This window comes from Eulemur rufifrons, chromosome 23 (assembly GCF_041146395.1).
Source record: "Eulemur rufifrons isolate Redbay chromosome 23, OSU_ERuf_1, whole genome shotgun sequence".
In the NCBI taxonomy this organism is placed as follows: Eukaryota; Metazoa; Chordata; class Mammalia; order Primates; family Lemuridae; genus Eulemur; species Eulemur rufifrons.
In genome coordinates, this window is record NC_091005.1 from 31,806,127 (window position 1) to 31,823,227 (window position 17,101).

Consider the following 17,101-nt stretch of genomic DNA (forward strand, 5'->3'; position numbering starts at 1 on the left):
CACTCTGTCACCCCGGGTAGAGTGCCGTGGCATCATCAAAGTTCACTGTAACCTCAAACTCCTGGGCTCAAGTGATGCTCCTGCTGCAGCTTCCCAAGTAGCTGGGATGACAGGTGCCACCATGCCCCATTAATTCTTTTATTTTTTTGTAGAGACGGGGTCTCGCTCTTGCTCAGGCTAGTGTCAAACTCCTGACCTCAAACAATCCTCCGGCCTCAGCCTCCCAAGAGTGTTAGTTAGGATTACAGGCATGAGCCACGGTGCCTGGCCCTGAATTTTTAATTTTATTAATTTACATGAATTTAAAATTTAGAACTGACACTTGATTCAGTTATTAGAAAACTTTTAGTATATTTGGAACAACCTGGATATGTGAATTTACTTTGCAACTCTAAATTTCATGAAGTCTAAATACAGTTTTCTGATTAACTGAGGGTCTGAATTGAGATACTCTATAAATGTAAAATGCACACTGGATTTCAAAGACTTAATAGGGAAAAAATGGAAAATATCTCATTAATATTTTTATATTGAAATGATAACATTTTGGATATATTGGGTTAAATAAAATATATTATTAAAATTAACTTTTAGGCCAGGTGTAGTGAGTGACTCATGCCCATAATCCCAGTGCTTTGGGAGACTGAGGTGGAGTGACTTGAGGCCAGGAGTTTGAGACCAGCTTTGGCAACGTAGTGAGACCCCATCCCTACAAAAAAATTTTTTTTAATTCACTGGGTGTGGTAGTGCGTGCCTGTAATCCCAGCTACTCAGGAGGTGGAGGTGGGAGGACCACTTGAGCCTAGGAATTTGATGCTGCAGTGAGCTATGATTGTGCCAATGCTTTCCATCCCGGGTGACAGAACAAGATCTGTGTCTAAAAATAAAAACTTTTAAAAATTAAAGAAATTAAGTTTGAGAAAATATTTTGAGATAAATGAAAACACTGAATATCAAAAATTATGGTATGCATCTAAACTAGGAAGGAAATTTCTAGCTGTAAATATCTGTATTCCAAAGAAGAAAGATCTCAAATCAATAATGAAAACTTTGACCTTAAGAAATTAGAAAAAGAAGAGCAAGTTAAACTCAAAGCAAGCAGAATAAGGGAAAATAAAAATTAGAGCATAAATAAATAAAGTAGAAAAAGAATGGAGAAAAATCAATTAAACCAAAAGTGGGTTCTTTAAAAGATCAGTAAGTTGGCAAATCTTTAGTTATACTGACCAAGACCAAAAGAGAAAAGACTCAAGTGACTAAAGTCAGGGGTAAAAGATGAGACATCACTAGAGCCCTACAGAAATAAAAAAGTATTATAAAAAAATGCTATAAAAATTGTATGCCAGAAAGTTAGATAACTTAGATGAACTGGACAAATTCCTAGGAAGACACAAACTACTGAAACTGACTCAAGAAGAAACAGAAAATTTGAAGAGACCTATAACAATTAAAGAGATTGAAATAGTAATCAAAACTACCCACAAAGAAAAGCCAAGGTCACCTGGCTTTACTGATGAGTTCTACCAAATGTTTAAAGAAGATTAACACCAGTCCTGGCCGGGCGCGGTGGCTCACGCCTGTAATCCTAGCACTCTGGGAGGCCGAGGTGGGCGGATCGTTTGAGCTCAGGAGTTCGAGACCAGCCTGAGCAAGAGCGAGACCCCATCTCTACTAAAAATAGAAAGAAATTATATGGACAGCTAAAAATATATATAGAAAAAATTAGCCGGGCATGGTGGTGCATGCCTGTAGTCCCAGCTACTCGGGAGGCTGAGACAGGAGGATCGCTCGAGCTCAGGAGTTTGAGGTTGCTGTGAGCTAGGCTGATGCCACGGCACTCACTCTAGCCTGGGCAACAGAGTGAGACTCTGTCTCAAAAAAAAAAAAAAAAACACCAATCGTTCACAAACTTCCAAAAAGTAGAAGATGAGGGAGAATTTCCTTACTCATTTTATGAGGCCATTCTCATCCTGATACTAAAACCAGACAAAGACATCACAAGAAAAGAAAGCTACAGACCAATATCCTTTATAAATATAGATCCAAAAATTCTCAATAAAATATTATTAAACTGAATAAATCATATATAAAGGACACATGACAAAGTGGGATTTATCTCAAGAATGCAAGGTTGGTTTAACATATGAAAATCATATGAAAAAATCAATGTAATATGCCATATTAGTAGAATAAAGGATGAAATCCTATGATCATTTCAATAGATACACAAAAACCACTTGACAAAATCCAACCATTTTTCATGATGAAAACAAGAAACAAACTAAAAATAGAAGAATCCTTACTCAACCTTATAAATGCCATATATGAAAAACCCACAGCTAACTTTATACTTAACGGTAAAAGACTGAATGCTTTCTGCTTAAGAAAGAATTAAGATCAGAGACAAGACAAGGATGTCTGTTTTTACTACTTCTGTTAAACATTTTACTGGCGGTTCTAACCAGGGCAATTAAGCAAGACAAGAAATAAAAGGTATACAGGCCTGGCGCAGTGGCTCACGCCTATAATCCTAGCACTCTGGGAGGCCAAGGCGGGTGGATCGCTCGAGGTCAGGAGTTTGAGACCAGCCTGAGCAAGAGCGAGACCTCATCTCTACTAAAAATAGAAAGAAATTATCTGGCCAAATAAAAATATATATAGAAAAAATTAGCCGGGCATGGTGGCGCATGCCTGTAGTCCCAGCTACTCGGGAGGCTGAGGCAGTAGGATCGCTTAAGCCCAGGAGTTTGAGGTTGCTGTGAGCTAGGCTGATGCCACGGCACTCATTCTAGCCTGGGCAACAGAGTGAGACTCTGTCTCAAAAAAAAAAAAAAAAGGTGTACAGACTGGAAAGGAACAAGTAAAACTATCTTTTTGCAGATGACATGATCTTGTATAAAGAAATCCTAAGAGGTGGGCGCGGTGGCTCACGCCTGTAATCCTAGCACTCTGGGAGGCCGAGGTGGGCGGATCGTTTGAGCTCGGGAGTTCGAGACCAGCCTGAGCAAGAGCAAGACCCCATCTCTACTAAAAATAGAAAGAAGTTATATGGACAGCTAAAAATATATATAGAAAAAATTAGCCGGGCATGGTGGTGCATGCCTGCAGTCCCAGCTACTCGGGAGGCTGAGGCAGGAGGATCCCTTGAGCTCAGGAGTTTGAAGTTGCTGTGAGCTAGGCTGACGCCACAGCACTCACTCTAGCCTGGGCAACAGAGTGAGACTCTGTCTCAAAAAAAAAAAAAAAAAAAAAAAATCCTAAGGAGGGGAAACTACTAGAATTAATAGACAAAATTCAGCAAGGTTTCAGGATATAAGACAAATATACAACAACTGATTGTATTTCTGTGTACTTGCACTGAACAATCTGTAAATAAAAGTAAGAAAACAATTCCATTTGTGACAGTATCAAAAAAATAAAAGACAGAAAAAAATTAATGTAATAAATACAAGGCTTATACTCTGAAAACTATAAAACTATGTTGAAAGAATTTAAAGAAGACCTAAATAAATGGAAAGGCATCCCATGGTCATGGACTGGAAGATTTAATATTGTGTAGGTGAACAATCACTCCCCAAGTTGATCTCAATATTCAGCATAATCCTTGTCAAAATTATAAGAAGTTGGCTTCTTTTGAGATATTAATAGCCTGATCCTAAAGTTCAGATGGGAATTCAAGGGACCCAGAATAGCAAAAGCAATCTTGAAAAAGAACAAATTTGGAGGACTTCCATCTCTTGATTTCAAAACTTTCTGCAAAGCTACAGAAATTAAAACTGTATTACTGGCATAAGGATAGACATATAGATCAATGGAATACAATTAAGAGTCCAGAAATAAACCCTTACATTTATGGTCAATTGATTTTTTTACAATATTGCCATGACAATTCAATGTGAAAATAATAGTCTTTTCAACAAATGGTGCTGGTACACCATGCCAAATACCCACCTGTAAAAGAATCATGTTAGATACTACATACCAAAATTAACTAAAAATGGATCATAGACTTAAATGTGAGAGCTAAAAGTGTAAAATTGTTAGAAGAAAACATGGAATAAATCTTTATGACCTTGGATTAAGCAATAATTTCTTAGATATGACACCAAAAGCATAAGCAAGAAATGAAAAATAGGTTGTGCATTGTGGCTCTTGCCTGTAATCCTAGCACATTAGGAGGCCAAGGCAGGAGGATCACTTGAGGCCATGAATTTGATACCAGCCTGGGCAACATACCTCTATAAAAATTAAAAAAAATAATAGCTGGGTGTGGTAGTGCACACCCATAGTCCCAGCTGCTTGAGGGGCTGAGGAAGGATTGCTCTGAGCTATGAGTTTGAGGTTGCAGTAAGCACTCTAGCCTGGGCAACAGAGCAAAACCCTGCCTCAAAAAAAAAAAAAAAAAAAAATAGATAAATTAGACTTCATAAAAATGAACAACCTTTATGCTTCAAAGGATACCATCAAGAAAGAAATAACAGCTCACAGAATGGGAGAAAATATTTCCAAATCATATGTCTGATAAGGGACTTATATCTAGAATATGTAAAGAACTCTTATAACTCAGTGATAGAAAGACAAATAACCTGATTTAAAGATGGTCAAAGGATTTGAATAGACTTTTATCCAATGAAGATATACAACTGCCAGCAAGCACGTGAAGAGATTCTCAACATCATTAGTCATTCTGGAAATATAAATCAAAATCACATTGATATGCTATTTCATACCCACTAGACTGACTGACATAAAAAATAAAAATGACAGACAAGAAATACTGACTAGGCAGGGCGCGGTGTCTCACACCTATAATCCTAACACTCTGGGAGGTTGAGGCGGGTGGATTGTTTGAGCTCAGGAGTTCGAGACCCACCTGAGCAAGAGCAAGACCCCATCTCTACTAAAAATAGAAAGAAATTATATGGACAGCTAAAAATATATATAGAAAAAATTAGCCAGGCATGGTGGTGCATGCCTGTAGTCCCAGCTACCCGGGAGGCTGAGGCACGAGGATCGCTTGAGCCCAGGAGTTTGAGGTTGCTGTGAGCTAGGCTGACGCCATCGCACTCTAGGCCAGACAACAGAGTGAGACTCTGTCTCAAAAAAAAAAAAAAAAAAAGAAAGAAAGAAAGAAACGTTGGCTAGGATATGGAAAAATTGGAACCCTCATACATTGCCAGTAGGGTTGTAAAATTGTGCATTCAATTTTTAAAAGTTTGGCAGTTCCTAGAAATGCTAAACATAGAATTACCGTATGACCCAGCAATTTCACTCCCAGGTATATACCTAAGAGAAGTGAAACATAAGTTTCTTGATGTAATGAGATGCAGGAAAAAATAACTTTAAAAAAAGAAAAAAAGGAACATAAATTCATACAAAAACTTGTACCCAAATGTTCTTAGCAGCATTGTTCATAATAGACAAAAAGTGGAAACAGCCCAGATGTTCATTAACTGACAAATGGATAAACAAAATATGGTATATCCATACAATGGAATAATGTTTAGCCATGAACAGAAATGACATCCTGACACATGCTACAACATGGATAAACCCTGAAAACATGCTAAGTGAAAGAAGCCAGACATGAAATGCCATATGTTTTATGATTCCATTTACACCAAATGTCCAGAATAGGCAAATCCACCGAGGAGGCGAGTACGTTAGTGGCTGCGGGGATGGGGAGTGAGTCAGTGATGTTGGGTATGGGGTTGGTTGGTTTTTTTCTGAGATGATGAAAATGTTCTAAAATTAGATCGTGATGATCATTGCACAATGCTGTGACTATACTAAAAGTCACTGAATTGTGCATGTTAAAATGGCGAATTTTATGGTATAATAATTATTATTTATGTTATAAAAATTCAGTTCACCTGCATCTTTTTACTTTTAAAAATGTGGCTACTAGAAAATTTCAGGCCGGGCGCGGTGGCTCACGCCTGTAATCCTAGCACTCTGGGAGGCCGAGGTGGGCGGATCGTTTGAGCTCAGGAGTTCGAGACCAGCCTGAGCAAGAGCGAGACCCCACCTCTACTAAAAATAGAAAGAAATTATATGGACAGCTAAAAATATATATAGAAAAAATTAGCCGGGCATGGTGGCGCATGCCTGTAGTCCCAGCTACTCGGGAGGCTGAGGCAGTAGGATCGCTTAAGCCCAGGAGTTTGAGGTTGCTGTGAGCTAGGCTGACGCCACGGCACTCACTCTAGCCCGGGCAACAGAGCGAGACTTTGTCTCAAAAAAAAAAAAAAAAAAAAAAAAAGAAAATTTCAAATTACTATCTATGTGGCTTCCATAGTATTTTTTTTTTTTTTTTTTGAGACAGCGTCTCACTCTGTTGCCCGGGCTAGAGGGCCGTGGCGTCAGCCTAGCTCACAGCAACCTCAAACTCCTGGGCTCAGGCAATCCTCCTGCCTCAGCCTCCCGGGTAGCTGGGACTACAGCCACCATGCCTGGCTAATTTTTTTCTGTATATAGTCTTAGCTGTCCATATAATTTCTTTCTATTTTTAGTAGAGGCGGGGTCTCGCTCTTGCTCAGGCTGGTCTCAGACTCCTGAGCTCAAACGATCCGCCCGCCTCGGCCTCCCAGAGTGCTAGGATTACAGGCGTGAGCCACCGTGCCCGGCCCCATAGTATTTTTATTGGACAGTGTTGTTCTAGACCTTACCAAGACGACGGGGAGGCCTAAGCACCATTGCCCCGCGCCTGTCTGGGAGCTGCACAGTCCCGCTGCCGCAGGAACAGCAGCGAAACCCTCCTTTGGGAAGAACAGTGCCCTCCGCTTGCCTTGGCAGCTGTAAAGGGCTTCGTGCATGTTAGGTCATGCGAACCTCACCCTCTCCCAGGGAAACGGGCAGGAAGAGCGTATTATTCCCATTCTGCAGATGGAGACACTGGGGTTTCAGGAAGGGGAAGGGACTCACCTAGGGCTACAGAACCAGGTAATGGAGCGCTGGGCCTCGGGCACCGGACCCTCGGTGTCCAGGTCCTTTTACCGTAATCCCTGCACCTTCACGCACCTCTCCCTGCACGCGCGCCCAGTGCGTGGTCCTCAAGCAGCCCGCGTCCTTCCAGGCTCCCGCAGGGCCTCAGAGCTGATCTGAATGATGTGACAGGAAGCGTGTTGAGGCCACCACCCCGTTCCATGGGTCACAGCTGTCACCACCAAGTGGCAGGTGGACGTTAGCAGCTCCACTCTCCTTGGCCAGACCAGCAGGGCCTTGGTCTCAGCCCTGAGATTCGGATGTGATCGGTCAGGGTTGGGCCTGGGCACCGGGGCTTTTGAAAGCTCCCCAGATGACTCCCACGTGCAGCCAGGCTCTGGGACCACCACCGTCCCCGACCAGCTGTCTCACACAAGCGGCGTGGGGGGTTCTGTTGCAGGAATGTGTGTTTTAATTTGATTTAGTTGTCAACATTTAGAAGCGTGGAATTTTCGCACAAAAACCTGAATTCCTGGCTTCCCTTGAGGACTGAAGCCCGGGCAGCTGTGCCTGTGCCCCTGCACGGCGACCCGCGGCCGGAGCGGAGCGGAGCGGGGCTGCCCTTCGCCCAGGCAGGCGTCTGCCAGGGCCCCACAGGCCCCACCGGTCCCCACCGTCTCGCCCGCCCGCTCCGTTTATCCTCGCTGGGTGTCTCCCCCCGCAGGGCTGCCCGTGCCACTCATTCCTTTGGCGGCCGCGAAACTGAGGCCTGCAGCCCGGTCAGCGCGGGCACGGCCGGCCTCCCTGGCCGCTGGCCGGGCTAAGCAGACTCCCCTTCCTTTCTCAGCCGGAGAACATACTGTGCGTCAGTCAGACAGGACACCACGTTAAGATCATTGACTTTGGGCTGGCCAGAAGGTAAGGGGTTTGGTTTTAGATGCTTTGACAACACTCCCGGGGGACTCCGGGCTGTCCTGGGTACGGTTACTCCCGGACCAGCCAATCCTCGAGTTCTGAGACTGACATAAGAACGCCATTGCTCCCAGAGGCTGGTGGCCTTCGACTTGCAGATAGGCCTTGTCACTGCTGCAGGGGTGGCTTTGTGCTGCGGGCTCTGCTTCTCCCTAAGTGTGCTGTGGGCCAACTCTACGGCGGACCACCTCTGTGAGCGGAGAGGGCCGTGACGCTTAGGGGCGCTCGGTTCTGTTGATGTCCCCAGGCCTGCTGGCGCCAGCCTGTGCTGCGTTGTGTGCTGCGTCCGTCTCATCCCTGCCCTCCAGGAAATGACGAGGCTAAATACAAAGGCACATACGTGACAGTGGTGCCGTGGGTAGGTGGCTCTGGAGCCGCTCAGGACTGGATTAGACCTTGGTGAAATGGTGATATAATGATATTACCTGCTAGCCTGGGGGCAGTGTGATGATTACGTGAGACAATACATGGACAGCGCGAACCCATCCCATCAGGGTGGTTCGTTCTCAAGTTTCAGTGCATAAATAAACACTGTATATAACGTTTTTGTTTTTTTTTTTTAGACAGAGTCTCACTCTGTTGTCTGGGCTAGAGTGCAGTGGCATCATCATAGCTCACAGCAACCTCAAATTCCTGGGCTCAAGTGATCCTCCTGCCTCAGCCTCCCGAATAGCTGGGACTACAGAGATGCACCACCATGCCCGGCTAAATTTTAAATTTTTTGTAGAGACAGGGTTTCCCTAGGCTGGTCTCGAACTCCTGGCCTCAAGTGATTCCCGCCTCAGCCTCCCAAAGTGCTAGGATTACAGGTGTGAGCCACCGCACCTGACCATGTATGTAATTTTTAAAGTATGTTAAAGTCCTCTAAAATGGTAAAAGCCTAGTGGAGTATAGATAGTTTTACTCTACAATCCTGTGCAGTCATATATGTTGAACACTGTGCCTCTCTGCAGGGCTCTTGCCCGTGGCATGCACACCTGGTGTTGTGGGCTCTTAGCAGCGGCAGTAGCAGACCCTGGGCATTTGGGAAAGCTGCCCCCAAACCTTCCAGCACCCAGAGCCCGTAAGTTTGGCAGTAGCTGTGTGCCTGTCTCCAGCCTTCCTCCAGAACTCCATTTCCTGCAAGAATGACATTTCCCTGGAAATCACATATTTTCTGGGTAGGACTTTACACCAAAACTGAATTTTCAACTCTTCCTGAAATTCTTTCTCTCTCTTGATGGCTGTTTCCCACCAAGAAGCTGTGTTGTTGCTTGATGAGCCACACGATGCCCTCCACTCCATCCACCGGTGGCAGAAAGCAGAGCCTCGCCCCGTGGTGGCAGAGCTGCTCGCCCGAGCTCAGCTCTGGTTTCCAGCACCTGCCTCCCAGGGAGCATCCAAACCGCAGTGGTGGTCTCCCGGGTCCCTCCTCCGCGGGTTACAGTGGTAAACCTGCAGGGAGAAGATACATTTTCAGGGCCCCGCATGCTGTTAGTATAATAGCAGGAGGAAGTTCGTGTCATGCCACTGTACCTTGGGGATCGCCATTACTCAGTGTATTTATTTCGTGAACAATATAAAATCCCTCCAACCAAAACATGGAAAAATCACATTCAATCCATAGTGTAAAAAAATTGCTTAATATTTTCCCGAATAATGTCTTACAAGATTGGAATGCGTTCTGCACACTGGCATGTCTCACACCCTAGAGCAGCGTTTCTCAGCCTGTTTTTATTGTTCCTGCCTGCCCCTCAGTGGGCCTTTCTAGACTTTCTTTCCCTACTGCCTGGTCCCCCGACCCATAAAATTTAATGCCACAGATGTACTGTGTACCTGTTTGTGTACTGTGGGCCTTTGGGCAGCCACAACCCATTACGAGAGCTAAGACTTTTTTGGCCTCCCTAGGACCAATTTTTGCCCGCTGCTGGGCAGTATCGTCTTCACTGAGAACGCAGCCCGGTGTGCACGGCACACTCTCAGATGCCAGGTGACCCCTTGCCACAGCAGCATTTACAGTGACAGCACTGTGAACTCAAGCAAGAAGCCACCCCCAGAAGCTGCTGGAGTCAGGCAAGCCTGCTCTGAGCAGCCGGAGGACACGTGGACAGGCCCTGGCATCTGCTAGCAGACGCTTAAGTACCAGCGGGGTGCAGGTGGGGAGTGAGAGAGGATGGGGTTGGTTTACAATATTTGCCAATTTTGCTAATTTCAAGATGCTCAGATGCTGTCACTGAACACTGAGCTGGGAGGAGACGTGCGCAGTGGACAGTGGACTCCGCCACAGCGCTGCAGAGAGGGAGGTGGGGAGGGAGCGTGAGTTCCGGGCCAAGAGTAGGACGTGCACTGTGCGTGAACAGGGCGGTCTGGGGGCAGACATGGGGGAAGATGAGGGCACTAACTAACGGGGAGTCCTGAGTGTTAGGCTCACACTCGGATGAGTTTGAGCACTGGCCTGTAGGCCACCGAGTCCCACCTGGTGGGGAGCTGAAAAGTGCTATAGGCCACTTTTCTAAAAATTAGCTATTCAGAAACCTTCCTGCTGAGTGCTCAATCCAGCTCAAACTGTCAGACAAATTCCTTTACCTGGTCAAAAGGGTTCATGACAATTTTTCTGGTGGGAGCAGCGGCAGGGGGCAAGTTCAAGAAAACAAACATAGGGAGCCGTATTTAAGAGAAGGCCGTGGCGGGTCAAGGTGGCTCACGCCTGTAATCCCAGCACTCTGGGAGGCCGAGGCGGGAGGATCGCTTGAGCCCAGCAGTTTGAGACCAGCCAGGGCAACATAGTGAGACCCTGTCTCTACAAAAAAATTTTTTTACAAATTAGCTGGGTGTAGTGGTGAACACCTATAGTCCCAGCTACTCAGGAGGCTGAGGCGGGAGGATTCCTTGAGCCCAGCAGTTCGAGGCTGCAGGGAGCTATGCTGGTGCCACTGCACTCCAGCCTGGGTGACAGAATGAGACCTTGTCTCAAAAAAAAAAAAAAAAAAAAAGAGAGGGCCACTCACATAAAACTGCTGGGCATTGGTGACATGCAAGTGCCTGAAACACACAGCTCAGGAAACTGCACTCACTGGGGCCAGGCTGACAGAGACACGGGTTCCTCAGTCATCTGGGAAATGGGTCATTCAGCCAACAATTGTTAGGCAAATTGGCTTTTGCCAAAATGGTTTTCCCAAACTGGCCCACTTCCTGGGCAATGTGCCTGTCCAAGAGGAAGGCTCTGTGGGAGTATATGCAGGTGGAGAAAGCATATCTGTACTGCAGAATAGCCAAAATTTGTAAAGAGGGACGAAATGCCAATTATTCCCTCTAATACAAACATAGAAAATAAGGTTGTATTCTGGGTGGTGCTCAGATTTTCAGTGGAGGCGTGGCCCTGGTGTAGTGGGTGGCGCATACAAACCTTCAGAGGCGATGACACCCAGCAAGACAGACCAGGGTTATTCCAGGCGGGGAGTTAGAGCCATCCTGGATCTAAGTGTCAACATGTCAAGGGTTAAGGCTGGGGACCGAATGGAAATTATCTTGCTTAAGCTAAGTCTCTATCCAGCATGTTAGGAGTCTCCTGACTCCCAGTCCAGTGCTCAGACTGAAATTAGAGCACAAAAGATCCCATTTCATCAGATCCTTTGGCAGGGCAAGGGGATGCCTACCCCAAGCCCTGTGAGGGTGTGACCTGCAATGTCACCCTGTGGTCACAGATGGACTTATGTTAGGAATCTGAAGAAGAGGGTATTGATGATATTTTGACAGCTTTGGGGTGAATGATTCAGTCAGCTATTGCCATAATACTGCTGTATAACAAACCATCCCCAAACCCAGAGGCTTAAAACAGCAATAATTTATTCTCATCCACACATTTGTGAGTCAACTGGGGTAGTGGTATGCTGGACCCAACTCAACTAGTACTTACTATATTAGCTCATGATAAGGAATTTTGTGATTCAGTTGTTAAACACAACCAGTATTAAAAAATTAAATTATATAAACTTACCATGAAAGAAATTATATTAAAACCAAAGATACTAAATATTCAAAGCTCATGACTTCCTAATTATTTCACTCCATTCTGTGCTCAAGAGGTTGTTTGTGCCTATTGTGTCTGTATGGTAGAAATACTCTAGAACCGTGTGCCACTGTACAGCTCTTCCCAAGTCTTCGTTCAGTGACATCATGATGGTACCTTGAAATTGGCCATGGTAAAATTGGTATCTACACCATACCACAGAATTGCAAATGTTACAAATCAGGGATTTTTTAAAAATCCAGATAGCTGATTAATTCACCCACACACCCCTGGTTGGGAGTCACTGATGCAGGCTGAGCTCAGCTGGGCTTGGATCCAGGACGCAGGTCCGTGAGGACAGGTCTGCACCATGTGCCTCTCACTCTTTTCATGGTGAGGGCAGAGGAGCAAGAGGGCGAGCTCTCATGGCCCAGCTTGGAATTGGCCGACTGTCACTTCCACCCACCTTCCCTTGGCTGGAGCAGCTCGGACAGCCAAGCCCAGCATCAATGGGTAGTGGAAGAAACTACAAACTCGCATGACACAGGATTTAGATACAGGGCACAGTGGGGCACTGGGAACAAGAATGCAGCTGGGAAAGTGGCTTCCAGGGTTTGAGGGAAGGGGCCTTCTCTCCTTGAAAGGGAAGGCTGTTCCTCTCACCTGGGTCAGGTGCAGGTGCAGGGGAGGGGCAGGCTGCCAGAGGAGAGCTTGCACCCTCGCCCAGCTCCCTGGCTTCCCGCCAGCCACCTTGCTGCTCCTTCATGGGGCGAAGGTAGGCTGCGTTGGCTCTGGGTCTGTGTCTGTCTGGCTTTCAGCAAATTGGGAAGAGAGGAGACTGCTCCTTGAAAACTGGGTTTAAAGGAGGCAGGATGTATTAGCAGAACATTTATCTTATTTATTTTAGTATTGTTATTCTCAATTGCCTCATCTGTAAGATGGGGACAATAATCTTACTCTTTCATAGTGCTACTGTGAGGATGAAAAACTTTCAGCGTAGTGCCTGGCGAATAGAAAGTGCCTGTTACATTTTAGCTAGAGATTTTCTTCTGTTTCAAGAGTGACTCTAAAAAACACTGTTTACTACCCCCTTTCCCACTCAGCCATCGGCTGCTAGCCTGGCTTAAACTTCACATCCACAACTTTTTCTAATTCTTTCTTTTTGGAATGGTGGTAAAAAAAACACATATAGCATTTACCACCTAGTGTCCAGCAATGGATGAATGAGTAAAGAAACTGTGGCATAAATATGTCATCAAATACTATTCAGCCTTAAAAAAGAAGGAAATCCTGTCATTGGCAACAACATGGATGAACCTGGAGGATGTCATGTTAAATGAGATAAGTCAGGCACAGAAAGACAAATATCGTATGATCTCACGTATTCGTGGAATCCAAAAGACAAACCATGGCGGTAGAGTTGGATGGTGGGTACCAAGGGCAATACGTGGCTGTGGGGAGATGTCAGCCAAAGCATACAAAATTTCGGTTAGACGGAAGGACGAAGTTCAAGGGATGCACTGTACTATAGTTAATAACAATGTATTGCATACTTGAAAATTGCTAAGGGAATAGATTTTAAGTGTTCTCACCACAAAAAAAATAAGTGTGTGAGGTAATACATGTGTTAATTAGCTTGATTTAGCCATTCCACAATGCATATCAAAACAGTCATGTATACCATAAGTACATACAGTTTTCATTTGTCATTTAGAATAAATAAATATGAATAAGTTTAAAAAGAAAAAAATTTACCATCTTAATTTTTAATTGTACAGTAGTGTTAAGTATATTCACACTGTTGTACACCCAACCTTCAGGACTTTTTCATCTTGCAAAACTGACACTCTACACCCATTATATAACTCCACATTTCCCCCTGTCCCTAGCCCCCGGAAACCAACTTTCTACTTTGTTTCTGTAAATTTGGCTACGCTAGGGACCTCCTATCAGTGGAACCATACTGTATTCCTTTGTGCCTGGCTTGTATCAGTCAGCATAACGTCCCCACGGTTCATCCATGTTGTAGCCCGTGTCAGAATTTCCTTCCTTTTTAAGGCTGAATAATATGCCATTGTGTGTTCATACCGGTTTGTTTATCCATTCATCTGTTAATGGACACTTGGGTAGCCTTCTCCTTTTGGCTACTATGAATAATGCTGCTATAAACATGAGTGTACAAATATCTTTTGGAGACCCTGCTTTCAATTTTTTTGGCTCTATACCCAGAAGTGGAATTGCTGGAACGTATGGTAATTCTACATGTCATTTCTGGAGAACCTCCACAGATTCCCATAGTGGCTGCACCATTTTGCATCCCCCCAACAGTGCACAAGTTTTCCAATTTCTCTACATCTTTGCCAACCCTTGTTTAGTTTCCACTTCTTTTTTATCTGGTAGCCATCCTGATGGGTGTGAAGTGCTATCACACTGTGGTGTTGATGTGCATTTTCCTAATGATTAGTGATGATGAACATCTTTTCCTAATTTTTACAGTCACCCCTCCAAGCACACGATGCACACCCACAGAGCTGTCCGTCCCCCACGATGGCTTCTACCCTGTTTGTTTGTTCTTGTTCATGTGGCTGCGCGCTGAGTGAGACACACTGATCCTCTCGCCTTTTCAGACTGTAAATGTGTAGAGGACTGCGGTGTCCGATTCTGCCCCTGACTTAGAAAAGCTTGACGTTTGGGGCCTTGGGGTGTGATTAGTCCCCAGTAAACCACCTGTGTGGCGTGGGTGTGAGGTTCAGGCAGCACAGCTCGAAGGAAGAGTGGGGGTGTCTGCTTCCGACTGGGAATTAGCCCCAGCACCCACATCTTCTCCCAGGCCTCACTCCCATGGTTCTCTGCACCCTCCTCCGCAGGTACAAGCCTCGGGAAAAGCTGAAGGTAAACTTCGGCACTCCTGAGTTCCTGGCTCCAGAAGTCGTCAACTATGAGTTTGTCTCGTTCCCCACGGACATGTGGAGCGTGGGAGTCATCACCTACATGCTGTGAGTGCTTAGGAGCCTGGCTCCAGGGTGGAGATGGGGGCCATCTGTCCTGCTCTGGGTACCCTTAGGAGCAGCAAAAATTTAAGTGCAAGTAGTGTATTTGGGAGGGGTCTCCAGGAACCCCCAACAGAGGGGTGGGGTAGTGCGACGGGGAGAGGTGGCCGGCCAGTAAGAGTGTGTCAGTTACTATATTTGCAAATTGTTCCTCTTTCCAAGTTATCACTGTAGTAGGCTAATGTTGAAAAGAAGTTGAGACATGCCCATGTTATTCCCCAGAATAAAGGTCTGACTATCTCATTTCTTGGTTATAAAGGCCTACTTAGGCTTCAGCAGCTATATCAAAGTCCTGAGTTGAGCAATCGAGTCTTTTCCATACTCGGACATAAAGGAATAACTAAAAATAATCGGAAGTAATAACGACCCTGGAGGAAGGCCTGGCTGTGGGCACCTGGGGCTTCATTCTGCTGGGGAACTCTGGGGCCCCCTGTGGCGCACCCCCGCCTGCGGGCTGGGGCTTGGGGTACTTCTATGTCCACTCTTACTAGTTCTCGTCGGAGGGCTGGTCCTGGGTGGGGTCAGGGGTAGAATTAATTTCCCGGTACCTCTAGGTGGGCACAGCCAGCCTCCACGGGAGGGAAGCCTCCAGCACAGACGCTCGGGTGCGTGGGTGCCAGCGGGGCTGGTGCGCACCAGAGGGGTGAGAGCGACGGGCAGCCCTCGTTCAGCCTCGTCACTTCTGACCCCGTGCTCCCTGCTTCCTTCCCTCCAACTGGGGACTTCCCTGGCCACTTCCTTAGAGGCCACAAAGTCATGTTTTCTCCTCATCGTGCCACTGCTGCCCGGTGTCCCTGCACTGACTGTGTGTGTCGCGCTGGGCCGGGGTGTTGGGAGCCCCAAGGCCAGCCATTAGGTTGTCCTGCCTCGCTGCCTTCACTCTAGCAGGAGCCTAATCAAGCTAGTTTTCCTTTGGCCCAAAGCCCAGAGAGATTTTTAAATGAGCCCAGTGGTTTCGTAGACATGGAAAGCTATTTTTTTAATTTATTTTTTTCTTTTTTTGAGACAGGGTCTTGCTCTGTTGCCCAGGCTGGAGTGCAGTGGTGCTATCACAGCTCACTGCAGCCTTGAACGCCTGGGTGCAAGTGATCCTCCTGCCTCAGCCTCCCCAGGGACTGCAGGCATGTGCCACCACACCTGGCTAATTTTTAAAAATTTTCTGTAGAGACAGGGTCTCACTGTATTGCCCAGGCTGGTCTCAAACTCCTGGCCTCAAGCAATCCTCCCACTTTGGCCTCCCAAAGTGCTGGGATTATAGGCATGAGCCACAATGCCCCGCCTGGAAAGCTGTTATTATTTTTAATTAAATGTATTTGTACTTGGTAACTGGGCATATTGACTTGGGCCCCAGTGGATGAGGGGAAAAGAGGTGAGCACGGTGGGGGATTTATTCCAAATGCTCCTCCTGCCTCCGCATTTTTAATCCTTCTGCTCCCTCCCCTTCCTGAGCACGCTGGACTGTGCCCTGTGGAGAGGTGGTGGGTGCTCTCCTTTGGAACCCTCTCGGTTCTGGTTAAGTTCTTCTCTGTCCTGTCCTGTCAGCACCTGCATCGGCACGTGGACACACTGACGGTCCGTTCTCTCCTCTGCAGACTCAGTGGCTTGTCCCCATTTCTAGGGGAAACAGACGCAGAGACCATGAATTTCATTGTGAACTGCAGCTGGGATTTCGACGCTGACACCTTTGAGGGGCTGTCGGAGGAGGCCAAGGACTTTGTTTCCAGGTTGCTGATCAAAGAGAAGAGGTACCTTTCGCTGCTGCTCACTCAGGGACCGTTCCAGGGGCGGCCCGGGTCTGGGTGCTGGGCAGGACCGCGGCAGCTCCGTTCAGGGTTTCTTCATCTGCTGCTGCTTTGGAACAATAAAGGGAGCAGAGAAAGGGACAAAGGAAATCAATTTAAAAGCAAACAACTAGGACCATGAAATACAGAGTTTTAGAAAGGGGCATATTTGCAAATTGGTCCTATCTCCAAGTTATTATCACTTGTAACAGGATAAGGTTGACCAACAGTTGAGCTATGCAGATGTTATTCCCAAGAATAAATTTCTTAGTGGCGAAGGTCGCTAGGCTCCGGCAGCTGTATGGAAGTCATGGGCTGAGCCACTGAGGTTTTCTGATACTCAGACACACAGTAATAACTGAAAATGACCAAAGGTGGTGTATGAG

General features: G+C 46.1%; 1 protein-coding gene across 2 annotated transcripts in view; it reads left to right on the top strand.

Moving 5' to 3' along the window:
- The window catches only part of MYLK3 (myosin light chain kinase 3), a 52,058-nt gene that overhangs the window by 32,112 nt on the left and 2,845 nt on the right, over nucleotides 1–17,101 (top strand). For both annotated transcript variants that reach the window (XM_069456302.1, XM_069456301.1), the window contains exons 9-11: nucleotides 7,772–7,842; nucleotides 14,752–14,880; nucleotides 16,527–16,679. In XM_069456302.1, the coding sequence (XP_069312403.1) occupies nucleotides 7,772–7,842; nucleotides 14,752–14,880; nucleotides 16,527–16,679 (353 nt within the window). The remainder of the gene's footprint in view (nucleotides 1–7,771; nucleotides 7,843–14,751; nucleotides 14,881–16,526; nucleotides 16,680–17,101) is intronic.